Here is a 27,533-nt window from a genome sequence, read left to right on the forward strand (position 1 = left end):
ATCTGCAGAGGCAAGCCATATAGAAGTATTGGAGAATTGAGACACCTGATACAGAAGGAAGGGTCAGGTGACGGTGATGATGAGCCTTTGAGAAAGGTTATAGCCCTGGCTAGCATGGAACTTACTCAATGTGTAGCCCAGATGACTTGGAACTCAGGGATTAAAGGTATGTGTCACCATACTGGTTTTATATATATATATATATCACATACACACACATACATACATATATTAGAATTACTTCAGGCTCTATCCTAGTTTTATTTCTCTTCTGTTTCCATTTACCAATGAAAGGAAACATTTATTCAACACACAACTAAAGCTTATGCTGAGGGCAACATATTACTTCAGGCCCCAGTGGAGCGAACGATAATAGGCCTATACCAAGGTAAAGACATGGAGTCCTTGAGGAGACAGCAAACAACCAAAATGTAAGCTCCAAACCAAATGACACAAGGAACTAAATGATTAATTCAGATCTGACAGACCTTTCAGAAAATATTTCATTTATTGCTACTCTTTCCACGTATGTCTCCATTCAAAATTCACTCCCCGGTGCTTCCCATCATCGTCAGTGTCAATTCTTTAGAGCAGTGGCTCTCAACCTTCCTAACACTGCGACCCTTTCATATAGTTCTTCGTGTTGTAGTGACCCTCCCCACCATAAAATTATTTTTGTTACTACTTCATAATTGCAATTTTGCTACTGTTATGAATTGTAATGTAAATATCTGTGTTTTCTGAGGGTCTTAGGCAACCCCTGTGAAGGGGTCGTTGGATCCCTCCCTGAAGGCATCAAGACCCTCTAGTTGAGAACTACTGTTTTAGATCATGCAGTGGTTTAGAGACAGAAGCCACCAATGTAATATAATGCCATATACAAGCATGAGCCCTATCCAGGGTCACGTATGCCTGTAAAAAGAGAATTCAGAAGGCAGAGTAGGTAGTTTGGAGACTTGCTCCTCAAACCAAATACGAGTTTGTCAAGAGGAGACGAGACGACAAAGGCATGGAAAAAGGCACAGACAGTACTGCCTACAGGACAATAAGGCTTGAACTATGGAGTTTGGTCTTTATTCTCCAGGTAACGGACTGCCATTTTAAAAAAAGGTATGAGCACAATAGGACCATGACTGGATTTTCGTTTTTAGAAGCATCCTTCCGTTCTGCTTGGAAGGTGGAGTAGAAAGCAATAGTTGCTGCCTCAGCCGTGGACGCCTACAGCATCTGCATTTCAAAGGGAGGATGGGAGAGTAGGCGGTTCGGGTGGAGGAATGGTGACCGAAGGGAATCCCTCCGGAGCTGTGCATTCTGGATTAGGACTATGCAGTTCTAGGCACTGCACAGACGCCGGGAAAACCCGCCTCCCCTTCCAACCCTCGGGGGCGGAGCTCGGGCCAGAGCACGTGATGCCCAGGGCACCCACCTTTACTCAGGGCAGGCCTCTCGTTTATTCTCCGTTTCATGGGTTGCCACTTTTACCCCCAACACTTTAGCTCAGCATTTGAATGTGCAAGATGCCCATTCTCTTCCGAACGTCTTTCTACCGGGTTCCTAAGAAGCCTGCTTTGGGAACATAAATCGCGAAGGAATCTTTGCCCACAAAAAAGATGGCGGTGCACCGCTTGCACTGGGTACGCGGACCCAACGCCGGCCCTGCAGGGCGAGGCGCAGGCGGAAGAGGCGGCTCTGAGATGACCGGAGACCTTCCTGGGAGGGGCTCTGAGGCTGGGAGGCGTGGCCTAGCCAGAATTGTAGTGTCGGATTGGTCTTCCGGCTGCTAGGCGTGGCCTGCGCAGCACCCCGCCCCTCCCTCATCGAACCGGAAGTGTCTCTCGGTCTTTCCAGCTGGTTGTCATTTCACTCGGCTCGGTCCTGAGGAGAAGGACTCAGCCGCGGCTGCGGGACCTGGGCACCAGAGGCAGTGGCGGTGGCGGCGGAGGCGGCGGCGGCAGCGGCGACAGCAGAGGAAGAGGAGGAGGAAGAAGGAAGAAAAAGAAGAGCCAGGCGGAGTCCGCAACGACGACAGCTGGGACTGCGGGACCGGGGAAGAGCGGCGGCGGCGGCGGCCCAGCAACCGTGAGGAGAAACAAAAGCCTTCTAAATTATAGTTTCCAATCAGTCTAGGGGAAAAGAGAGCGCGAGCCCAGGGGGGAGCCTTTTCTCCTTTAGAGTAACTACGGTAGCGGGGTTTTCCTTTTTGTCCATCCCCCTTCCCCCTCCCCCCGGCGGAGAATCGAACTGAGAGAACTGAACAAACCGCCCCTGGGTCCCATGAGGGAAAAAAATCCCGGAGCCGCAGAGAGGGGAAGAGGCAGAAACCGCAGGACCTTCCAGGTCGCCCCCTTGCTCCCCGCACCCCCGGGCCGCCAGCTCGCCCTTGTCCAGTCTCGCTAATCCCTCCTGATCGCGACACCCCCCAGAGGGAGAAACGGGTGTTTCCAACCCCTTTCATGGGGGAAAGGAGGCCGAGGGGAGCCCAAGAACAGCAAACGCAGCAAGATCTGCACCCGGAGCCCCAGGAACAGCCCCAGAGGCCCACACTGTACCCTACAAAAGAACAGAAACAGGACCAGGAACAGCAGAAATCTCCCTGCAATCATCTTTCCTTTAGTCAAGGCTGATTTCCTCTTTGGCAACCAGAAATTCACCTCCCGCCCCAGATAACCTAATATAATCTATCTATATATAAATATATAATATATAATGTTCTTAAATTATTCCTGATTTTTTTAACCAAGCTGCCAAGAAAAGAACGTATTCTCCCCTTAATCCTATTCTAATTTTTATGTGAATCTAAACTGCTGAGGAAGACCATATGTGATTGTTAAATTTTATATATATATATTTTTACTCCGCACAATGCTTATTCTTCTATATCCATAGATGCTTGAGAAGCTGTGTTTTTGTCATTCATGAACATTTTCCTTTGGAAAAAGAAAGCGCCTATTTTACTAACCAAAGACTTGATTTTTACCTTTTTCCTTTTTTATTCCCTCCTAGAAATAAGCCCAATTGGATTCATATCAATATTTTAAGAGTTTTTTTTTTTTTAGGTTCTTTTCAATTCAGAGAGACCAGAATTCCAAATCAGAGATACGTAGAGTGATAAGCTGTGATCTTTGAGTTAGCTATAAATAAGATACTTCAAGCAAACAAATTTGAGATACAGGGGAGGAAAGACGTGAGACATTAGATTGTCTTTTTTTATTGTGAGATTCTGATCCTAAAAATAATAAATGGGGGATTACGGGTTTGGAGTGCTAGTGCAAAGCAATACTGGGAATAAATCTGCTTTTCCAGTCCGATTCCATCCGCATCTGCAGCCTCCACACCATCACCAAAATGCCACCCCCAACCCAGCTGCTTTTATAAATAATAACACAGCTGCCAATGGCAGCAGCGCTGGGTCAGCTTGGCTCTTTCCTGCCCCGGCTACCCATAACATTCAGGATGAGATCTTAGGGTCAGAAAAAGCAAAAAGCCAACAGCAAGAACAACAAGACCCTTTAGAAAAGCAGCAGCTCTCCCCCAGTCCAGGTCAGGAAGCTGGAATACTGCCTGAAACTGAAAAGGCAAAAACTGAAGAAAATCCAGGGGACAGTTCTTCAGAAAACAGCAACGGAAAAGAAAAACTACGCATTGAATCACCAGTGTTGACAGGGTTTGATTACCAAGAAGCCACAGGCCTTGGGACTTCTACCCAACCCTTGACATCCAGTGCATCTTCCCTTACTGGTTTCAGTAACTGGTCAGCAGCGATAGCACCTTCTTCCTCCACGATAATCAATGAAGATGCAAGTTTCTTTCACCAGGGAGGAGTCCCTGGCGCTTCAGCTAATAATGGTGCTCTCTTATTTCAAAATTTTCCCCATCATGTCAGCCCTGGCTTTGGTGGTAGCTTCTCCCCTCAGATCGGGCCTCTCTCCCAGCACCATCCTCATCACCCCCATTTCCAGCACCATCACAGCCAGCATCAGCAGCAGAGGAGGTCTCCTGCCAGTCCCCACCCCCCACCTTTCACACATAGAAATGCTGCTTTTAACCAGCTGCCTCATTTGGCGAATAATCTTAACAAACCTCCTTCTCCATGGAGCAGCTACCAGAGTCCCTCTCCAACCCCCTCTTCTTCCTGGAGCCCAGGAGGTGGCGGCTATGGTGGCTGGGGAGCTTCTCAAGGCCGGGATCACCGTAGAGGGCTGAACGGTGGAATAACACCCCTGAACTCCATCTCACCTTTGAAGAAAAATTTCGCAAGCAGTCATATTCAGCTCCAGAAGTATGCTCGCCCTAGCTCAGCCTTTGCTCCAAAATCCTGGATGGAAGATAGCTTGAACAGGGCTGACAACATTTTTCCTTTTCCGGTAAGATGTTGTTCCATTAATAGATTAAGATGAATAAGGAAGTAGTGTGGTGGAGTATCTGTGGAATGAAAGAATCAGAATTGTCTGTGCTCACATTAGAGATCTTAAGAAATGAATCAGTTACCAGCCTTTATTTTAGCTAACAAGTGTAATTGGAAGAAAATAGTTAACTGTTTCTTGGGCCCTAAATTTTCCATTTATAATTACAGAGACTGGATAGTGATGTCCTAATTAATTATAATACCTTTTTTTGCTTAATGAGAATTTTCTTCACTTGCTTGAGGAAGCATGGTAAAACAGTAATGTGTAGCAGAAATGTATGTATTTTATTATGGAAACTAATGAATGTTTTCTACCTATCTGAAGGAACTAAAAATGACCTTTTTTGACATTGTAAGGTATGGAGTCCCTGAAAGCAACTCAGAGTTCCAGATTTCCTCCTGGTTATATTTAGACATGGACCTTGCAGTCTGAGCAGTCGGAACTGATCAATTCAGCAGTTCCTCTTAGACCTCTCTGCAAATTCTGACCTTTCTTGTGTCAGTAAGGACTACTAGTTAGGGAGAGATGGTACAGATGGTTTCTTCGTCATGCTTAAAATTTATTTATCTATCTATCTATCTATCTATCTATCTGTCTATCTATCTTGCAGTGCTGGGTATACCTATGTCTTTTTGAATACCATGAATATGTTGATCTCAGAATGCCTGTTTTGTTTTGGGGAATTATTGTTTATTTTGTTTTTTGGTACTGTGATGCCTTTCACCTACTTGTTTATTTTCCAGTGTTAACACTAGAAGTGTAGATAATTAAAGCATTCCTAAAAATAGGTCCAGGCAAAGATCACTTGTCTCTGTTGTAGTAGTATATCCCTTTTCTGATAGGAATCACATTGTTTGGTTTTGAACTAATGAGCAGCCAGTTTATCTTGCATAAACAAAGTACAGGGAATTTAGTGTCTTAGCTCAACATCACTTGCCACACTCAATTTATATACTGTAGAGTGATTGTTTCTATGTCCTTAGAAAATGTATAGAAAGTAGTAAGGTCCATTGAGTCTGACCTCGTATCAACTGTGAAAGGTAAGTTCTACCATTATCCCACTTACAGATGAGGGAAGTAAACATGGGCTTAAAGCCATGTATACATGAATGTGTCATGCACATGTGTTAGAGCAAAAGGGTTTTCTTAGTTACACTTCTGCAGGGACTGAAGCATATTACAAGACAATCATAATGTTCCTATTTAAAGGAAGTAAAAGTTTGCTAGAGAGAGCCTCATGTCAGTCCAAGGAGTTAAATAAATATCTCTTCATTCCTTAAGGTTACAGGTGTAAGACGTCAAAATATTTGCTCAAATTTGGTTTTAAATTTTCTTAAAAAGACTTATTTTTGTCTATCAGAAGTTGTTGGCATTTTGCTTTTAGAAAACATTATTTTTTGCTCACTCAAGTGCAGTTATCATGTAGTGACAGATAAATAACTGTTCAGAATATGACAATGGCCTTAAAAAGTTGTTATTAATATTCCTTATAACATAAATATTAAATACAAAGGTGACTTATGAACTATTATCTATTGCTAATTATAAAAAACATACCTTTTAACTAGATTATGATTAGAGTGGGAATTGTATACTCTTTTCTTTCTTGCTGTTTCTTATGCTATCAGTAAATTTATGTGATGTTACGATCATTTTCTCATTCTAAGATAGATTTGTTTGGGGCAAATGAGAAGTGCAAGAAATATCTATATATGTGTGTCATGTTTTCTCCCTGTGGATAAACATACTGATAGTGTGTGGGGGACATGTGGAATCCTCTTGATCCAAAAGATCAAGAAAGTTTTGCTGGTGATTAAACTGATTTATTAAATAACAGACTAAGATTGATACTAAAAGCAGTTGTTAGAAACTAGCTCTTTCAGAGAGTTGGGGATGTCACTCAGGAATAATAGAGCATTTGTCTAGCTTGTAGAAGGCTTTGAATTTGATATCCAGCACTGAAAAACAATTACTTTCCTCTTGTCTTTTCTTATCTCTTAAGCTGAGAATGGAAAAAGGGTGGTCAGTAAACCCAGTTCAAATACAGAAAAGCTGGGTATGATAGTGCATGCCTTTAATCCTAGCACTTGGGAGGCAGCTGGATCTCTGTGAGTTCAAGGCCGGCCTGGTCTACATAGCAAGTGTTAGGCTAGTCAGGCTACATAGGGATACCCTGTCTAAATATATATATATATATATATATATTATTCTTCAAATATAAAAAGATTAGAAAGTAGATTTTTTCTTCTCCCCATTTTTATCATTTTTGTTAATGGGTTTAGTATGAGGTTATAATATTCATATATACTCGGGATAGTTTGAAATTGTTGTTTACTAAAAATCTAATATTGGGCAACAGTTACTTAGTTTGAAATGAACCAGAATGCTTTTTACATTCAATTATTATAGGTATGTTTATGTTCTGACTATATGTAGGGTTTTAAAATTAATATTTAAAAATTAAAATTATTTTATTTATGTTTGTGTGTGTGCACATGTGTACATGTGTGAGTCAAAAGATAATTACAGAGGCCAGTTTTGTTCCATCACCAAGTTGATCCAGGAATCAAACTCAGATGGTGCTTTTACCCAATGTGCCATTTTGCTTGACCCCACCCTCTCATCCCCCACTTTTTTTTTTGTTCATTTTCAGCTTTCTGTTTTGTCCACATTTATGAAACCTAATTAGACATTCCAGGAGCCTCCTAACTGATTCACCAAGGTGGTATATTTTGAGAAAAAAATTTTGATTAAAAGTTGATTTTGATGTTTTACTTAGCCTAAAGCTTCAAGGTATGAATTCAGAAGGCAAGACTTAAATCCTGTTTTCAGATAAAGTTAATAGGCATTTAATAATATATAAGATGCTTTTATATTCTAAATGTTTTATATGTGTTAATTTACTCAATCCTGTGAGGTGGAAATTATTATTTACATGCAAGATTTGGCACTTAACCATTAGTTACACTGTGGTGCTCTTCACAAAATCATAATCTAGATGTGGGTGAGAGGAACTTCTCCCAGAGCAAGTAAGAGGAAAGGAAAACAGTTCATCTATGTATGACCATAAGCTGAGTGTAAGTCACATGCAGTTTCTGCTGCCCTGGAGGCTGGGGCAGGTTGGAGAATCTAGAAGTTGTGGGCACCCTCAGTAACATAGTAAGACTTTCCTTTAATCAACAAAAGTTGGTTCATGGAGTTTTAAAAAAAAAAATAGACCATATTTGTTTATCAATTCTAAATCTTAAACTTCATAAAGTTAAGGTTAATACTTAAAATTTTCATTACATTTATTTATTTATTACATATATTTAGATATATAGTATTACAATAATACTTAAATTTATTCCTTTTATTTATTTGTATTTATGTATGCATGCCAGTGCCACAGCGTATGCATGGAGGTCAGAGGACAGCTTGCAGAAGTTGGTTCTCTTCTTCCATCATATAGATCCCAGGGATTGAACTCAGGTCATCTAGGTTAGCAGCAAGATTTACCTAATCTCACTGACCCAAAATCCTTTTGCTTTTAATTCTGAGTAGTTACATCAGTCAGGAATGGATGAGGTGCCTTCAGATAGACTCTATCACTTCCTCAACCCCATAATATTTGTTGTATTGTTCTATCTTTAAAATAAAGAAGCACGGCCTACATTCATGTAACTAAGTAAGGGTATGGTATGACCCTTATGTTAAAAAAAAACAAAATGTCCTATCTGTCCTGCCAAACACATCCTGAAGCTTCAATTTCCAAATCAAATAATAGATTGGGATGCCTGCCAGTAATTTTATTTGAATATAGCATCTTTTTGGAATGATGCCTAGATCTGTCTTTCCAGAAAAAGTAAAGCAGAAACCCTCAGTCTATCTACTGTTATCTAAAGCTCCATTTATGTTCCCATCTGCATTAGCTAAAAACCAGGAAAGTGGCCACAAAGATTGTCCTCCATCTTGATTGGCAGAGAGAGAATTCAGTTCTTTACTTACCTTACCTTACTTACTTTGCTCTTTTGCTTTTACTTACTTACTTTGCTCTTACCTTAGACACATTGTCTCGTTAAGTTTTCTAAATTACACAAGTAATTCTTGTCACTATAGTAACTTACCTGGTGTTGTCAGCTTAGTATTCTTAAAATTATATCTTACACTGTGTGCTTAGAAACAAAGTCACTGCAGTGCTTCAGATTGACAAGTCTTGGTGAATTATTGAAAAATTATAACATATAACCTCATTCCATTTTTATGTTTTTCTTAATGTGATTCAAAGAGAGGTTTATTTTTTGCCTAGGAAATCTCGTTTGACCAATTTTGTAATTGTGAAATATGTGCTGGCTCGTTCTAGCTATGGCAGAATTGAAATACTGGAAAACATTCTGGGAAAATCCTATGAGGTACAACATATTCCTCTTTGTAGAGAGCTTCTAACTAGGTCCATTATTTCTCAATGGAGTAGAAAGTAACTGGTTTTTGTTTTGTTTTTTTAACCCTTTCCCTTCTATGTTTTCCTCATTTTTAAAAAAAAATTTATTAGTTTTTATTTTTTGTGGTCTGGGTGATTTGCCTGTATATATGTCTATGTATCTCATGAGGCCCAGTGCCTGCAAACCTGAAGAGGGCATTAGACCCCAAGAACTGGAGTTATAGATGGTTGTGAGCTGCCATGTAGGTGCTGGGAACTGAGTCTAAGTCCTCTGCGAGAACTCTTAACTACCAAGTTTTCTCTCTAGCCACCAGGGTAGAATTATTAGCTGTATTTTATGTGTGCCTGTATGTTCAAGGAAGCCATGAAATATGATCAAAAAATTGTTCTAAAATCTATCAGGAAAAGTTTACTTATTGCAAGCCTAGTGAATGTAGTTGTTGCTAATTAAAACTAGGAAGGTAATATTTAGTTCCCCAGGGTAAGCTTGTGAGAATAATCCTTGGTGGTTCTCCTGAGAAAGAAACAGTTGTAAGTACTCTTAAAATTAACTTAGGCTTATGTTTGAATTTTACAATCTAAATTCATTTTTCCTTTAACTTTTCTATCCTAGTAGAGTGAACATAATCTTGAAAGCTCATGCTGTCACTTTGTTCCCAACAATGTGGGATATGTACCTGGGCTTTTGTTCTTGTCACAGATAAGATAGTGTGAACTACAGTCTTCGCTTTAAGGTCACAAGCCCACACCCAAGATGACTATTCTTCTCTTTTAGCTTTTTGTGACAAATATTCATTTTATTTCATTTGAACTATTCAAAGATGTGTTGTAGAAAGAAAGTTTTGGCCTGATGTATTTAGGGCAGGATTCATATTTTACAGTTTAATTTTAGTGTACTTTCATCACATTTTATTTTATTGAAAAGAGTTTGAGGCACATTTTCTAATTTTAGAATATAACTGGTAGATAGATGAGATTGTATATATTATTATTAAGTCAGCTTTTGAATGTGAAATATGAATAACTACTGAGGAAGGCTTTTAATGTGAGGCTGAACTATAGTTGGGCTGAGACATACTTAAGTTTGATTTTGAACCCAAACTGAATGGCTTGGAGTGAGTCCTTAAATTGATACCTTATTAAGGTAATAATGGTGAAGGATTATTGTAAGGTACCTTAAATATGTGGTCATTCTAAAATTGAAAATGTGTCTCTCAAATGTTGAGTAAAATTGTGAAGTGAAGATAATTACAAACGTAGCTAGGGTTTCTCTCAGCAAGTCTGAGCTCTCTCAGTATTGTGTAGCTTATTGTTCGCGCTTTGTTTCTCAGAATCAGCCATAGATGCAACCTGAGAGAGAGAAATCATTTAACATAATTACATTTTTTAAAGATTTTCATATATATATATATATATATATATATGGTTTTATATATATATGGTTATATATGTATATGGTTTTATATATATATATGGTTTTATCTAAGGTTTGAGTTTAGGTTTGCCTTTAGTGATCCCATTTGGTCACAGAGTATAAATAAGTAATATTTATAGGCATACAAAGTCACGTATTTAAGAATTTATTCCCAAATTTCCAAATATTTTTGGAAATTTTGGAAATTTCTATTTTAGTAATAGTAGCATTTACATGTCACTTCTGTTATTCCTAAACTTGAATCTTTTAGTTTGCCTTAACATTTAATCAATTAGCTCCTGGATTAAAATGAAATTAAACTACTAGGTTAGTTTATGATTTCCTTATAATGTTAAAAAATGCATGCTGAATAGTACTCTAACATTAGAAAATGTTAGATTATAAATATATTATCAATTCATTTTTGTGAGAGTTCTGTACCTAATTCATAACAGTTTCTCAATAAATTTATGCTAAAAGTTAAAGTATAAAATAAGATAAAGTTATAATAAAATAATATAAACATGTAATATTTTAATTTTATACATAAATATGATATTAAAAAGTCACACAATATCCAGTTTACATCTATGATACTATTTTGAACTTCTTATGAAAAGTCACACATTTTCTATTAAATATATTTTTTAGATATAAATTTAATGTATTTATCCTTTACTATATACATTGTAGTATTTAAAGCAACACATAATAAAGTTCATTTTCATATTTTAGACAGGATATCACTGTATAGTCCAGAAAGACCTGGCACTTGTTATGTAGCCCAGGCTGGCCTTAAATCTGTGATCACCTGTATCTGCCTCCCAATTTCTTAGATTACAAGCATTTACCACCATACCTGGTGCCTTAAACTTTTAATAAATCCAACTCCATGCAAACCTTTGAAAACAGAATTCTTCTGGTCCTGTTTCATGTCAAAGAAAACCCGATCAACTATTTAAACTTTGGTGAACATTAATCAGCCTGTATCATTCAGTATTTTGAAAGATTTTTGCATAGAACTGTTTTATTAAAGATTTTAGGTACCAGGTATGGTGATAAATGCCTGTCTCGTGTTTATGGTCCTAATTATTAAACTCTAAAGCTATATATAAGCTATGTAAGTACTTCCCATATTGTACTGTACTAAGACTGGACAAATTTGAATTTGCTGAGTATTTTTTTATATACCCAATCATCTTATATACCTACAGTAAGGTATAGTTAATCTTTTGGTATTATGTATTTCAAAGCCATATTTGTCTTTAAAATGTCATGTAATATTTTAAATAATAGTTCTTTTAGGAATCCTAGAAGGGTGTTATCTACTTTTTAGGTTCATGGTGCTAGCTAGGGAAACATATGCTATCATTTTGTTGTCTATGACCTCAAGAACATTTCTACCCCTAAAATAATCTTAATTATAATAAGTCAGATCTGGCTTTACTACTTAGCTGGTCATACAATCTAGCTACTTTCCTGATTTTTCCTTTGTTCATTTCTTTTCTCTGGCCCTTTTGAGAATAAAATGAGATTATGTCTAATATTTATCTTCCAGAAGATTCTATTATTAAAAAAAAAAAAAGAAAACCAAGATTTTCAGTTGTAGTCAGGGCCAGCAAGTTGGCTCAGCAGGCAAGAGGACCTATAACCAAGACTGATGATGAGAGTTAGATTCCTGAAATCTGTGAGGTAGAAGGAGTTAGCCAACTCCTAAAAGTTGTCCTCTGATCTTCACACATGCACCCTACCAGACAGCATCTGTGCATGCATGCACAGCACACACACACACACACACACACACACATAGTAAATCTTTTAAAAATGTACTCATATAAAGTTTTGTGAATAGCAGTTTCTTTAGATGTCAAAAAACAGCTGGTGAGGTGGCTTAGTGGGTACATGCACCAGCCACCAAACCTGGTGACCTGTGTTTGATCCAGAGAACCTTCATGGGAGAAGTAGAAAACTGACTCCTTTAATTTTATCTTCTGATCTCTATGAGGGGTCCATGGTACACACAAGTACCTGTATGCATATGTGTGCACACCCACACACACACTAAATAAATAAATATCATTTAAATGTGAAAATTATTGTGTTACTGGTACATGATGATTAAACTTAAAGAAAGTTTTTATAAATGAAGTATAATTTTAAACAAAATTGTTGCACATAAATAATAGTGGAACACAGGCTGCATAATAATCATTATTTTTCTGAACTCAAATAAATACGGTGTCTAACTGGTAACTTTATCCCCCTTTTTTGGTAAGGTTTTTCTCCCCCATGTGATTTTTTAATATTATGGAAAATTTTAAACATAGACAAAATAGTGTTCAGAACTCCCATGTATGCATATTACATGGCTTCAGCTGTCACTAGCTTCTGGAAAATCCTTTCACCTACACTCAAAACTCTTCTCTGCCATATATCTTAAAGCAGTTTCTAGACATGGTAGAATTTCATTGTGAAAGAACACACTTCTTAAAGATACAAAGTCTTTAGAGGATATGTACAGAGTATCTTCCAAGGGTCTTTTAAAGATACTGATGGCTCACATATCTGTCATGCCTGCTCAGCCTATTTTTCTTACTTAGCCTAGTGTTACTCCCACAAACACCAGTGGCCTCATCTCTTTCTGAGACATCAAAAAAAGTAAATAAAATAACCTCAGCTAATGCAACAAATCAGCTACTGGTGACTATAAAATCTAAATTGAATGTAATATTCTTTTAATTTTGGCCTTCTAATTCTAGGCTTCTGTGGAATTGTAGGTATGATATCTGAGACAAATTCAAAAGAACAGGACAGGGCTGTGCTTTGGGGATTATTTTTCTGCTTGTTTATAAAAGGAATTCAGGGATTTGAAGTCTTTTGGAGGCCTGTGGAGTTCTTCAAACCACCTCTCCTTCAATATACAGGTAATCAGTTTTAATGGGTTGTAGTAGAAATATTTGTCTTTGCTCAAAGAAGGCCTTCTCATGAAGAGTACAGTCTTGGAACTTCCTATTTTGTCCTTGTGAGTTGAGTGTGTTCTACCTAGGAGACTATGAGTATGGGGTGGCTTTTAGAAGCTGAGCATTGGGTGCCTTTTGTCATCATTGACAAGGGTCACAAAAAAGAAGAGATGCCAAGGGTTGCAAAATGTAAGTCTCAAATTAGGCATAAAGACCATACATTTTGATTTATAAGCCCTCTGCTAACTGGGCCCTGAGCTGGCCAGACAAGCTGGAGAAGAGGAACTCTCACAGATATTTAGGGTCTTTTATGTGTCTTTATGACCCGACTTAGTCTCTCAGCATTTTAGTTTTGTTTACTTTCAATAAAGCAATGGCCTCTTGTGGTGAGTAGCTTGGAGAACATTGCCTGTGATATTTTTGGATGCAGAAGTTTAGGATTATATGATAATCTGTATGAAACTGGCCATAGTAAAGCAAGGAACAACTGGATTATTCAGATATGCCAGAAGCCTGTTTTCAAAATGTGACTTGTGCACTCTTTTCTTATCTACCACAGAGAGAAGGCATGCAGGGATGTATACTGAGTGTGTCTGCTAGCTGGCGGCCATCGGGCTCACTTTCACATGCTATGTCTCTCTTATTTCTCACCAGTTTCCTATTTGTGTGCGTGCATGCATATGAGTGTGCAGGTGCAGATGCCCGTGTGCACACATGTGTAGACCAGAGGAGTATATTGGGGAGAAAAGACCTCTCACTGTACAAGAAGCCTCACCATTTTGACCAGGCAGGCTGGTCAAACTTCTGGGATCTGACTACCTCACAGTGCTGAAGTTACAGGCACATGAAATTGTGCCTAGGTTTTTTTTTTTTTAATTGTATTTATAGATCCTGGGTTTTTTTTTCATTTTTTTTATTGAAAAAATATCCTTTTCTAATACAATATGTCCTGATATAGTTTTCTCTCCCAGTTCTTCCTTCCTTCTGAATCTACTCCTTTTTTTTTCCTTTTTTCCTTTTTTTTTTTTTTTTTTTTTTGTCTCTCATTAGAAAAGAACAGGTAACCTCTAGACATAACAAAATAAGATATAAGAAGATAAAGGAAAAAATCATATCAAAATTGAGCAAGGCAACCCAACAGATGGAAAAGAGACATAAAAGCAGTGCGCCTAGCTTTGCATGTGGGTGCTTTGGGCTCAGATCCCCTGCCTGCAGAGCATGGCTTCCCCAGCCATCCTTTTAGCCCCTCATCACAGTTTTACAGAGATTGTGTGTGTGAAAAAGGTCAAGATACCTTACCCAGTAAGTAGAGATTTAAAATCAAGTCTTATAATGGACTATTTGTTTTTCTCCCAAGCAAGGTTAGAATGACTGAATAGCCAATAAGAAGTAAGTCCATTGAACTAATGGAATCTAAATTACTAGTTTTGTTTTTTAATTCAAATACATGGCAACAATTTTTTAAAAAATCACTTTAAGGATTTTTATAATATTCAAAAATATATAAATATATGTTGCATTTAGTGAAGGGAAAATAAAAGACAGTTTCCTCAAAGGTTTTCTGAAGAGATCTTCTGATTTATCAGTTCATGTGGGAACCAAGTAGTTTTTGAGCAGAGCAGACTGATTCAGCTATAGTTTAGAATTCTGGGAGGGAATATTTAATAACCTAAGCAAGCTTCTTTACCTTTGTTGAAGGTGTTAAGATGAGAACATACAGACTCAGAAGAGAAGTGGTAGAGAAATATGAGGTCTTTACTTTGCTCCTCTTCACATTACATAATTACCTCTTTTATGTCAATTCCTGACACCTGCATCCAGACCATGCTGACCCAACAAAGAATCATGTACCCTGTGGATGTCAGTAATGGGCTTTCTAGGCCATGGCATGACTTATTTAAATAGATTATTTTTTAACCTAAGTCTTTTGAAGCTAGACTTCATACCACTTACAGTGTGACTTTACTTAATGTTCCTAACATGGGATAACAACAGCTAGTGACTCCACACGGTACTTGTAAGAAACTAATGCAGATAAATGATACATAGTTTGTGAGAGAAATGCAGCTCAGAGCCAGGGGGAACAAGGCAGCCTCTTGCTTTATTGATGGTAGTAGATGTTTAGCAAACTGTACCTGTGCTGTGGGAAGATTGTAGTCCTACCCAGGGAGATAAGCAGGAGCCTGTCTGGCAGATGCAGCCTGACAGTGTTGAGGGAGTCTAGGAAAAGAAGTGTACTCTGTGTTGGGGTGAGAGGCCTTTTGGAAACAGAGTCCTGAAGGCTAACTGTACAGTCACCTCTTTGTGATTTGTGGACATAAATAGCATTTCATCCAAGACGAATATTTATATTTTGGAAAATCTTGGATTAAAACTCCCATAGTTAGCTTTGATTAACTATGAGCTCTCCCAGGGCTTTTCAAGCTTCCTATTTGTTTTGGCAGCTGACACACTGGCATAGACTTTCCTTTTGAACCAAAATATTTTCCTTTCCCTTCTTCACCAGGGAAAATTTAAGCCAGAAAGAGAAACTTCCACAGCCTGATATGGATTAAGAGCAGGCTGAAAGTGATCATAGGAAAGGAAGAAAGTAGGGAGTTGAATTTTGGTTTGGACCTTACTAATCTGGTTACATTCAAGTAATTATATTTTGTGTATCATATCAGTCTGGTAGCACCCAAATACAGGGATGCTGGTTTATAAAAAGAGCCAAATAAAGAGTTTATGGTAGGGCTTAGAATGGGATGTATTTAAATGAGATTTAGTCTGAAAACAGAATCTCTGAACACAAAACAACATCCAGTACAAACTGTATAATATGATGGTCTGTTGTTCTTACCTAGTGAACATGGATAGCCTCTTAAATAAGAGTGAAACATGAGAAAAATATGCCTTGAGTGTCTTTAATCCTAGGAAATTGACAGAGGTAATAATTTTCCTCTATAACTGATTTTCAAGGAAATCCATAATGTTCAACAAATGGTAGATACTGATGATATTTTACACAAAGATTCATACTTGGTGTATAACGAGATCACATTTGGTAAACAGTGCTACACAGCTCCTTAATGGTAGGCCGTGAATTTTAAAGAGGAATTTAATGAAAAGGAATCTGAGAATCTTAACTAAAAGGGGTGAGCATGTGCGTCACCTGCCTTTTTAAATGGAGATGGCTCATAGGGCATTTGATCAATAGTTTTGAGAGGAGACACATTAATTAATGTCTGAAGGCAGGTATGCTATGTTGTTAAGTGAAAACAGAATGATATGCCTAAAATAACAGATTATAGATGCCAAAGTTAATAGTGACAGTCTAGGTGTCAGATTTGTATTTTGTTTGCTGTTAATGATGAACTACCTGCTTACTTCAAGAACAGCTCCACATTTGTTGAAATTGAACTTGATTTGTATCTCTGGAGGTATGTGCTATAGAGTTTGGGATTTTTCAGTTTGGAGAACAAAGCCCTTCTCTTTGTAAGGAAACTTAAAATGTATCTTGTAGCTTATTTAAGATGGACTATATACAGTTAATCAGGATAATAAGATGCAAGCCACATCCCCAAATAGCTAAAGAAAATAATCTGTTGATAGGATTGTTTAATTAGTAGTTTTTAATGTTTTGTCCCTAGTCTCATATGGAGACTTGTCAGAAGTGTGATTCTTAGGCTCTAGTTGGGGTGACTCAGGAGTCTGTTCTTAAACAAGACTCCCAGATGATGCTGAGGCATGGTGGTGTGCACTGTTAATCCTAGCACTCAGGGCAGAGACAGAGGGAGCTCTATGAGTTCAAAGCCAGCCTTCTCTACATAGAGAGTGCTAGGCAAGAAGGTTGCATAATGAGACCAGTTACTTGCATGCAACTTAATGTTAAGTGTAACAAAGTGTAACAAGTGAGGTCTAGTGGTACTGTGCCTGAAATCCCAGCACTTGATAAGCTGAGGCAGGAGGGTTAAGAGTTGGAGGCCATCATGGTCAGACAAACCATTCAGTAGGCAATGGCACCTCTGCCAAGCCTGATGAATTACCTGAGTGGAAGGAGAGAACTGACTCCTGCAAGTTATCTCTGATCTCAACATGTGCATCATGGCACACGTTCACCCTATTCCAACATGCACACAAAGGAAATAAACGAAAATATAATCCAAAAAGGAAAGCAAGAGGTCAGCCAGCGCTACACAAGAAGAGTCTACCTTTAAAATAAACCTATCAGACTACAAAATAAAATGAAGTTAGAACATTGCAATAAAGGTGTTTGTGGAACCTTGATATTATTGGTGTTCTTTCATATTTATGGATATTTATTAAGTTCATAGGTTTTAGAGCTACAGGCCTGGACTCAAATTCTGTTGCAACTACATACTTGACATGATAAAGTCATTCTGTCACTGTAAGGTTGTTTTGTCATCTGTTAAAGGAGATAATTGAACATACTGGATTATGTAAAGCTTTTGTGAGGGATAAGTGAGAGTATGCATCTAATAATTTAAATTAGCTGCCAGCATTATTACTATTAGAACCAGTTCTGCTAATTTGGTTTGCAGTTGATAACCTGCCAGTGTGTTTGTCATGGTAGTAATGTGTACTCCTTGCCTAACTGTCACCCTAGTGGGGAGACAGGACAGGGCTTTGTGTTCTCATGTGCTTCTCAGATTTCTGTTGCATTCCTGTCACCATTAAACATTTGTTCTTTTTGTTGTTGCTGTTGAGCACTATCTAAGTACTTACTGTTTTCCAGACATTTACCATATGGGTACCCTCAGAGTCCTTTAAACAGGCCCCTGCCACACTCTGTAAATAAGTTTTTGTGGTCCTGTGATGTCCAAGGTAGTGTCACTGGCTTTGGAATGAGGCTTGAATCATAGCTGTGCTGCTGAACTCATCAGGAACTTGCCTATTCAGTACATTGTATACATTTTCCTTAGTCTTAGCTTTTATTATTAAATGGGAATAACAGATTCTAACTTAAGAAGTCTGAGGCTTATAATTAAGTCATTGCTGATGCAGTGCACAAACTGACTGTGGGCACTTACTTGGTGCTCAGTTCAGAGAAGTTCAACTCTTCTCCCAAGGGATCCTGGAGGAGGTAGTGTGAGACAAATATATTTGTTGGTTGTGGGGAGGGTGTTGTTTAATTTTTACAATATATTTTATCTTCTCCTCAACAAATCGAATAAGCAAAATTTTTTTTAAAAAGCTTGTTATTTTGCTTTATGTTTGCATAATGGGTTGCTTATCCTTGTTAAAGAGGGCTGGGGCAATAGTTCTGTGGTAATTTTTTTTTCGTTTTCTTTTTAACCCCACAGAAGGCCTCAGGTTCAATCTCTAGTATCTAAGAAAGAAAACAATTTCTTACTTTCAATGACCTCTACCTTTTGTAGACTAAAAGTGAACTTTGAGTAATAAACTTTGGTTTTTGACATAGATGTCAAAATTGAGAAAATATGCATCCTTCAAGAGCTCAGACAGTTACAATATTGGCAAACCAAAAGAAGTAAATTGGCTGAAGATATAGCTCCTTACCAGAACTCCTGCCTAGCATATGGAAATCCCTGAATTCTATTGCCAGATCTGCAAATAAAAACAATTGAAAAGCATTTTGTACTAGAAAAAGATAGTAGACATTTCATGAAATTCTTTCCTTTTCTGGACCAGGAAAGTCTTCCGCAGGACAGCAGCATCCTGCAAAACTTGAGGCTTCCTAGTATCTAATACACTGATTTAGTATTCATGTTTCAGTCATTGGCTCAAGGACAATTAAGAACTCTCACTTGATAAATTTTCTATTTTACAGACACTTTCTGGGAAATAGATCCTAGAAACAAATCGGCAATTATATGTGGTCCATTTTTATAGTTAAAAGAGGCAAAAGGGAAAAAAATTGGAAATCAAACCCTCCTTGATAAACTCAACTTTGAATAGTAAAACTGGCATTGTTTGTTCTGTTCCTATGTGCTGGCCTAGTAATGTATCTCTACCATTTTTAGCTACTTCCTGTTAGCATAAGATAGAACTGTTAAAAAGTTAAATATTAAAAATAGAAAAAATCACCAAAGGAGAAAATTAAGAATGATAAACTTTGAATCCCCATTAATAAAAAGCTAACTTGACAAAATATATGCCTTTTGTCCCCTTGAATTACCAGAGCACTGACAAAACAAATGTTCTATAAATGTAGCTTACAGTAAATCTAATTGCTAATATTAACAATTGTGGGCAAAAATACCCATTTCAGGTGAGGCTGGAGACATGGTGGTGTGCCACTGAGCTCGTAGACTGCAATTGGTTATCAGCGATCTCTTGAGGCTCTTTCCTCCTAAAAGTATAGAATCTGGGAATCTGCCTAAGTCCTGCACCTAAGTGTCAGGACTAATTGATCCAGGTTTATGTATTGGCATTTACTTGTGAGACTATAATTAAATCACAATGAATTGAAAGAAAAATAGTGTGGATATAAAAAGAATTGAGGTAGGATTTTAATTCAAAAATTACTGAAATTTACATTTTTCATTTACGATTCTAGTTTGACATTCTTTTTCAGTTAAAGTGAGTGGTTATTAAATTTAGTAGAAGGCAGTATACATGGGGCCCAGGTAGCCATAGAGTTGTTTACTAAGTTTTTTGGTTAGTAAAGTTTTTAGTAAGTTTACTAAGTCATTTACTAGTGTCCCATTAACAAACAGAAGCTTTCTTGACTTACTAGAAGTAACTTTTATAAAAGAAGCCACACAAAACCACCGTTATATTTTGTATCTGCTGCTTCTCTTCATTTTTTGATTGGCAAAATGCAAATTCTGGAAATTCACAAGGCTAGTACTACTGCTTTAGTTCCATGGAAAAGAGTAATTGAGTAAGTTGTTTGCCCTGTTGTTCATTTTGCATATGGAAATGCACACCTGTAATGGGCAATGTATAAACAAACCTTAAGACAGGGAAATAGAGAATAAATATTTTACATGCTTAAAGCTCCCTTGAAGGCATTCATCCACATGTGGTTTTAGCAATTTTTTTGAGCTCCTGCATCCAGTAGATGTGCTTAACACGTAGTGATACAGAAGGACTGTCAGTGCTTTTTAACCTAGTTCACAGCATGGATACAAAGAAAATATTTCAACAAAGACATCACCATCGAGTTTCTGCCATCTCAGGCTCTTCTGGGTAGTCCTTATGGCAAAGTGGTAGGACTGACTTGGCTCACCATCACCCATTTGAGGTCAGTGCTGTTGTGGGACATATGATGTAGATGTCCTACTGGAAGCATTTGATGTAAAACAGATCCTGCCTGTAGGACCTTGACAGAGGATATAGCAGGTGAATGCTTTGTACTGACTGTGGTTTTGGTAGATGACCCAGGTATAGGCATAGTTCACAGTCTGCTGGAAAGAAGAAAAATCCAGCTACTACGGATTGAGGTAGTGTGAGTTGGTGTTGACTTCCAAACCTTGCCTTATGCCTCAGATCCATTTCACTTCCAAAAGAAGTTGCGGTAAGGGGTTTGGTGTTGTGTTGCACTTAAAGCCTTAAAAATAGAGCAGTCTCCCTTTTTACACATTATATACCCTAGAAAGTCTAATTCTGGCTGTATGTCGTACTTTTGTGGAATCTAATTGATAAAGAAAGCTAAGGAATGAAAAATCAGAAAGAAAAAAGGTAGACAAATCAGTTCTGGAGTGAGTGGCACTCCTAGAGCAAAATCAAATATTAAAGCAACCCACCCCAACTCTTATTCCCACTCTCATCCCAGTCTCCCTAGAGGCAACCCTGCAACATCCTCTCTTCTAATTTGGATTAGTTCCAGATGTAACTGTACTCCCTACACTGCAGAGTGTCAGAAACCCATTTATTCAGTGAACATTGCTGAGTATCTATATCTGGTGGGGACAAGATAGGAGGATTGTTTCTGTTTCCCCGGAAGTTAGTACAAAGTGTCACAGGAGAAGAGGGAAGAAATACCAGGTTAATCGGAAAATCATCTTGAGTGGAAGATATGTTCTGTTAGCCTAGAAGTTAGATATCAAAGTAAAAAAAAAAAAAAGATTTAGGGAGGGGGGTATGTTGGTTGATTTTGTTTTGTTTTGTTTTGTTTTTTTTAAACAAGCTGAAACTCTGAGTTAATAAGTAACTCAGAGCTATGTGGATTCTTAGCATTCATAAGGCCTGAGTTTACCACCAAGAAGAAGATGCAGAGACTAAGTGAAACGTCTGAGTAACTGCAGAGAGGTTCAGAGCTTGTTAGGCTCTGGGAGAAGTCCTCCCAAGACTCAGTGGTCTTTGCCTCAGGGTGAAGGCTCAGATGTCTGCATTATCACCTCCTCTCTGAGTTAAAACCTTTCTACACACTTTAACTTCTCAAGCTGAGCTTCACTTTTAGACATTGCTACATAATTCTCTTCATCTGAGGAATACTAGCACAGTAAAGTGCTTGTAACTTTTCTTGTTTCCTACTCCAGAAGTAGACTTGATTAAGGTGGGGCAAGCTCCACAGTCTTTCTATTTAACTTCAGTGGCAGCAAAGTCTAGCCCAGCTTGGCAGGTAAATAGGCACTGAGGGGGATTTGGGGTTTCTCATGCAGGTATCCAGTCTGATCATTGTCCTTTGTCCTCCATCTGAAATAACGCTAGGTTTTTAAAGAGTGGATGCCTTTTTATGTTGGAGAGAATAAGTGGGCAAACTTCATTCTTAAAGCAAGCTCTGCCAAAGTGAGGAAAGCAGTGTCTAGTGTCATTTTCTATCATAGTTCATGGAGAACAGAGATCCTATCAAAATCACTATTTATTATATGTACATGTATTTGTGATGTAATACATGCTCTGGTTATGGTAGAAGTGTGTGTATATATCTGTGTGTCTCCATCAGGTGTCTTCCCCATCTCTCTCCTGGTTTGTTTTTTAGACAAGGTCTCTCACTGAATATGAGAGTCACTTGACTGACTGAATCTGAGACTTATTCAGTTGGTTGTGCATTGTGTTTCAGGGATCTGTCAAATTGATAGAGAGCTACTGGAACTGTTTGGAAAAGTTTACCCTATTAATATAGGCTTAAGTGGTGGAGAAGATTAGCTTTCTTTTACATTTATTACTTTTCTTAAGGCAAAGGCTCATTTTAATGATTTAGGCTTTATTAATAAAAGTGATGCTTTTGTTGAATTCTTGTCAGAAATACAATCAGTCCCTAAAGAGCTCTGTGCATTTTTATGGGCCTTGATGTTTTGGAAGTGCTAGAATATGTCTTGCTAAATGCAACTTATTTTCCTCCTATGTAGGTAAATGTAGGGGAGGGGATTACTTGGAACTGAACCTCAACACATACTAGTGCTCTACTACTGTGCTATCTCCAAAGCTTAAAATAATATTTTAAAGTGGTCTGTGACTGTTTGTGTTCACAGGATCGCCCCAGGACATTTGACATGCACTCACTGGAGAGCTCACTCATTGATATAATGAGAGCTGAAAATGATTCCATTAAAGGTAAGTTAAGAAATAGAACTACTCTATTTTAGTAATAGTTAAAAGTATATTATCTACTTATTCTGGTAAGCAATATTATTACTATGAAGTCATTGTATCTGGTAAGTTGTATCAATTCTACACATAAACTTTTCATTAAAAAGTCAGTTTATTTGATGAACATCTGCAGTAAAACCCATTATGATACTAAGAGTACAGAATGAGTCCTTATTGCTAAGAGTGGGCAGTTAACTCAGACCATACACATCACTGGTGTGTGACAGACAAAAACCTCCTCAGAACCCTAGAGGTTCTAAAATGTGACAGGTAACTACATAACCAGGGAGAATTCACATGTTAGTGACTTTGGGCTTAGTTTTACAACTTAAAAAATGTCCTACAATTTCAGAATTAAAACTTTTATAGTTATTTTTTTCTATATATGATAATTTTAAAATACTATTCCTGCTAGTCTCAAGTTAGTGACTAGCTATGTTACAGATTTTAACAAGTCTCACTAGGCCTTTTTTCTTCTTGCTAAGAGACTCACAGTCACTCTGAGCCTTAAAAGCAAAATACACAAGCATTGACCCCCCACCTCATACATGGAATATGGATTTATCATGTTCTCTTTTACTGTCTCAGATCATGCTACCATGTAGCCAGCTTGATAATTGTCAGAGCAGGCGTTCTCTAGACTCCTTATGAAAACTACACAAAAGGAAACCTTTTTCCTGTAAGAATCTCAGTTTACTAGGAAGTGCTGGAAGTAGAACTTTGCATGGAGGCAGGGTAGCCCGTTGCAGTGCTGACTAACCCAGCCCATTTCCCCAGAGGTTAGTTAGCATGTCATATCACTAATACAGTAAAATGTTTAAGAATAAGCTTATTTTTCTTTGAGAACTATTTGGGGTTTTAATTTTTTTAAAAATTTTGAAATATGGTCATACCACTACTACCCCCACATACACACATACAAATTTACCTTTTCTTTTTTTTTAAAAAAAAAAGATTTATTTATTCTTATATGTAAGTACACTGTAGCTGTCTTTAGACACACTAGAAGAGGGCTTCAGATTTCATTACCGGTGGTTATGAGCCACCATGTGGTTGCTGGGAATTGAACTCACAACTTCAGGAGAGCAGTCGGTGCTCTTAACCACTGAGCCATCTCACCAGCCCCAAATTTGCCTTTTCAACTGCTTCCATATCCCCCATAAGGAATTTCTTTGTTTTCTGAAGATATGAGAAGTAATGTGTATATTCATCCATCTCATGAGGTCACTTAGAAATAAGGACATTTAGAAGTTGTTTAGGAATAGTTTTGAAGGTCCTTACTAAATGCCTTTTGGGATTCTGGGTGCATGTTCCAATGTGAAGAGAGATGCTCTTTCAGAGTTTGCTGGGTTTAGTATGACTGTCACTTAGCCTTTTCCACTTTCTCTTTTATCATTAAAATGAGAGTCTAAGGCCATTATTAACACCAGAAAATTGTATTTTTTCAAAGTAGCTCAAAGAGAAACACGCTGATTTCCTGCTTTTGTGCTCTATAAGAGATTACCAGTTTAGGGACATAGAATAAAGGGTATATGAGGGTTTCTCTGTAGTACCTTTTGTTACTTGTGAGTCTATAATTAATGTAAAAATTATTTACAGGAAATGTTTATAAAGGACATTTTTTAAAATTGCTTACTAGAGTCTCACAGCAGGTTCTTGAGAATCTCCCTTGTACTAGATGCTGGGGAGAGTAGGTAGGTCAGCAATAGGCATAGTTTGTTACATTCTGGGACGCAAGTCTCTAACTAGGACTTAAATATAAAGACATTTGTACCATTGTATAATTAACTGAGAGATTTCTTTGGTTTATCAGTTTTACCCAGGATTTCTAAGGTTAATTTTTCCTTTTTAGTTTGATAAATTAGTATTGTGTAAGCTTCACTTTAATATTGTATTCTATATAAAATTTATCCTCACTAATATTTAGGTCTCTCCAGCTGATTCTGTATGAGAAATCAAAAGTTAAATGACAGAAAACAATCTGTGTAGATGGTCTACTGTGGGAGCGAGTGGAAGGAGGCTGTGGAGCTCAGAGTTTGGAGGCAAGGCAGAGTGTAAGAGCAGTGCCAGGCTTACCTGTCCTTCCAGCCGAGCTGATGCTTCTGTGCTGTACGTGGCAGCCTGTGTCTGTCCGAGCCAACATATGACTGGCTCTGGAAGACACTCTCGAGTTAATGTGGGCCTTACTGTTATCTATTGAGTCTCTCATCTGCTCCTCACATGAGGAAACCAGGTTCAGTATTAAATGAAGTAGCCTTTTTGCTACTTTGTAGGTTCTTCTTTCTTCCACCCTTCTCCACTTTTTTCTCCCACTCCTTCAACCCTATAACACTAGATTAGAGAAAAAAGAGTTCCTGGAATAAAGTCAGGGTGTGGAAAGGGGGTGATATTTATCGTTAGAGTACTTCCTGCTGATCAGGGATGTGAGTTCCTTGGGGCAAGTTTGATCTTTGCTGTGAGGATATCTCATTTCTTGTTTGCTTTTTTGCACACAACAATCAACAACACCCCTACACCCTTGGAGCCCTAGCTTTTATATACCCTCTGAAAAGTCCCCAAAATTCCAAATGTCACACAGTCACAGAAACTATCTGCAGATGGCAAAGCCACCCCAAAGAGTACAAGCCAAATTCTAGAGCACAGGCTGCAGACAGCTGCTGGGGACAGTGTGAAGCAGCACCATACCCACACCTGGGATTAAAGGAAAACATATTCTTATAATAGTTCTGTTTTTTTAAAGAAACAAAACTCCAAAATTGTAACTACAAAACTTCACATTTTTTTCTTTAAAAAAACAAGGAAGAATTTATAGATGGAGGCATAAGCCTAAAACACAAGTTTATAATTCTGCTTGGCTGTAAAAAGTCCTAACCCTTGTGTCAATGCATTCTTCACTAGCAAATGAGGGTCCGTTCAGGGCACTGCTTCATCTCCTGTAGACTCACTCCTCTTTGAGCTAGTGCCTTTCACGCTGTGATACTTGATTCTAATAGTGATTCTATCTTAAGCTTTTGTTTAAAAGTGATCATTACCTTTGTCTTAAAAACAATCCATTGTTTTCTAGGTCAGGCACTAAATCCTGCCAGCCCATCTAGACAATAAATCATCCTCCTAGTGCTCCTCCCTCAGAAACAGGGCAGAAAATCACCATTCATTCTGTGAGGTCATCATACCTCTTTGAAAAATGTAAATTTTAACTTAACAATAGTGCTAAAGATTTAATCATAGAAAGACATTTTGCATTTGGGCTAATTTTACATTAAAATAATTCCATAGAACATGAATGGTCTCATTAATTTATCTCTTATCTGTAGTTCCTCCTAGATATCTGTGTTTAAATCATAATGCCTAAAATTAATGCAGGCACTATAATGAGAGTCATTGTTGCTACATATATTAGTTTAAATAAGGAAAAAAGTTACAAAAGAGAAATTGCCTTTTCTGTTTAGGAAAATATTTCCTTGGTAAGGGGGGTAATTTTTTTTCCATCAACAAATAAAATACTTGATATGTCTAGGGGCTTCAAAGGTTGTGTTTGAATTTTCTTATGAATGTGTTGTTGATTCCAACTGGTTTCTTTAAAACTTTTAACAGATGTTCAAAAGGACTTAGCTTTCATTTGATCATGAATATCAGAATTTTTTTGTGGTTTTAAAATAATGTTTAAAATACTGTGGGGGTTTTGAGGGATTGTTTGTTTGTTTGTTTGTTTTTAGAGCTTTTAAATTCCTGTCATTTGCTCCAAGGCAGGGGCTCAGCTGTTTGGGGAGAAAAAGGGCCCTTTGTAGGCTTTATCTTTGTGTCCTTGCAGAGGTCAGTTGGCAAGTCCTTATGTTATTTTTATCCTAGAAAGTGGATTGCCTTCTCTATAACCAGTGGCAGTGACAATCCACAGAAGCTTGTCCCCACAGACCGATTTTGTTTTTTCTGCTTCACACCCAGCCTCACATGCCCAGAGCCTGTGAGTCTGTGGGTTCTGATTTCCCCACATAGTGCCTTAAGCACGTCTGTGATACTATTAGAGTATCAGGACAAGCTATGCTCTCCTACTTAGATTATCCAGGAGATTGTCTGGGGAATACTAATACTGTACTTTTTTCTTGCCTATGACATTGGTACTTTTTAGAAAGGGAGTATCAGATCAGAACCAAACCTGAACAGAGCTGTTTCCAGCCTTCTGAAGCATAGGTTGGGCACATGAAGTAGTCATAAGATGTGTTTCTCTTATGTGTATATTGTAAGAAAGACCTCTAACAATCACGGAGCTTTCTACCTCGGCATGAGCAAGGAATAAGGGGAAGTAGAAATAAAGTAGGAAGTAGTTTATGGAATCAGATGCATTGGATAAAGAGACAAAATTAGTACTTAGAATATGTCAGTAATTCCATTTCATAATAATGATTGAATATTTTCAGTCTGATAAAGGCAATTTAATATCCAATTTGCTTCATTTCACTAGAAAGCAAATTAAACAGCAAGATTACTGCAAGAACAAATGCAGTCCATAAGTCTTACAACACTGCAGTTGTTCTTCAGTTATTAACCAAATTATGAGTCAATATCATATTTTTCCTTTGAATGTAATGAAAATGGAGTCTTTTGTATTGTTTTAGAATAAATTTTGCTTTCAGTTTTTGGGAGGAATGAGACTCAACATACTTATTAGCAATGATTTTGTGTGTGTGTGTGTGTGTGTGGCCTATCAAATGCTAAATCTGTATGTAAGCAATAATGGTTGTTTGTAGTGCCTGTTGTTTATGAAACCTTCCCTGCCTAAGGACCCTCTTAGAAATGTATGTGATGCATGTTTCTGCCTCACCTACTTCATAATT

General features: G+C 37.8%; 1 protein-coding gene across 4 annotated transcripts in view; it reads left to right on the forward strand.

The window, feature by feature from the left end:
* Positions 1-2,775: 2,775 nt before the first annotated feature.
* The window catches only part of Cpeb4 (cytoplasmic polyadenylation element binding protein 4), a 65,350-nt gene continuing 40,592 nt past the window's right edge, over positions 2,776-27,533 (forward strand). For all 4 annotated transcript variants that reach the window (XM_052197001.1, XM_052196998.1, XM_052197000.1 and 1 more), the window contains exons 1-2: positions 2,776-4,364; positions 22,584-22,665. In XM_052197001.1, coding sequence (XP_052052961.1) covers positions 3,240-4,364; positions 22,584-22,665 — 1,207 coding nt within the window. In that variant the 5' untranslated portion in view covers positions 2,776-3,239. The remainder of the gene's footprint in view (positions 4,365-22,583; positions 22,666-27,533) is intronic.

Source organism: Apodemus sylvaticus, chromosome 10, assembly GCF_947179515.1.
Source record: "Apodemus sylvaticus chromosome 10, mApoSyl1.1, whole genome shotgun sequence".
NCBI classification, from domain to species: Eukaryota; Metazoa; Chordata; class Mammalia; order Rodentia; family Muridae; genus Apodemus; species Apodemus sylvaticus.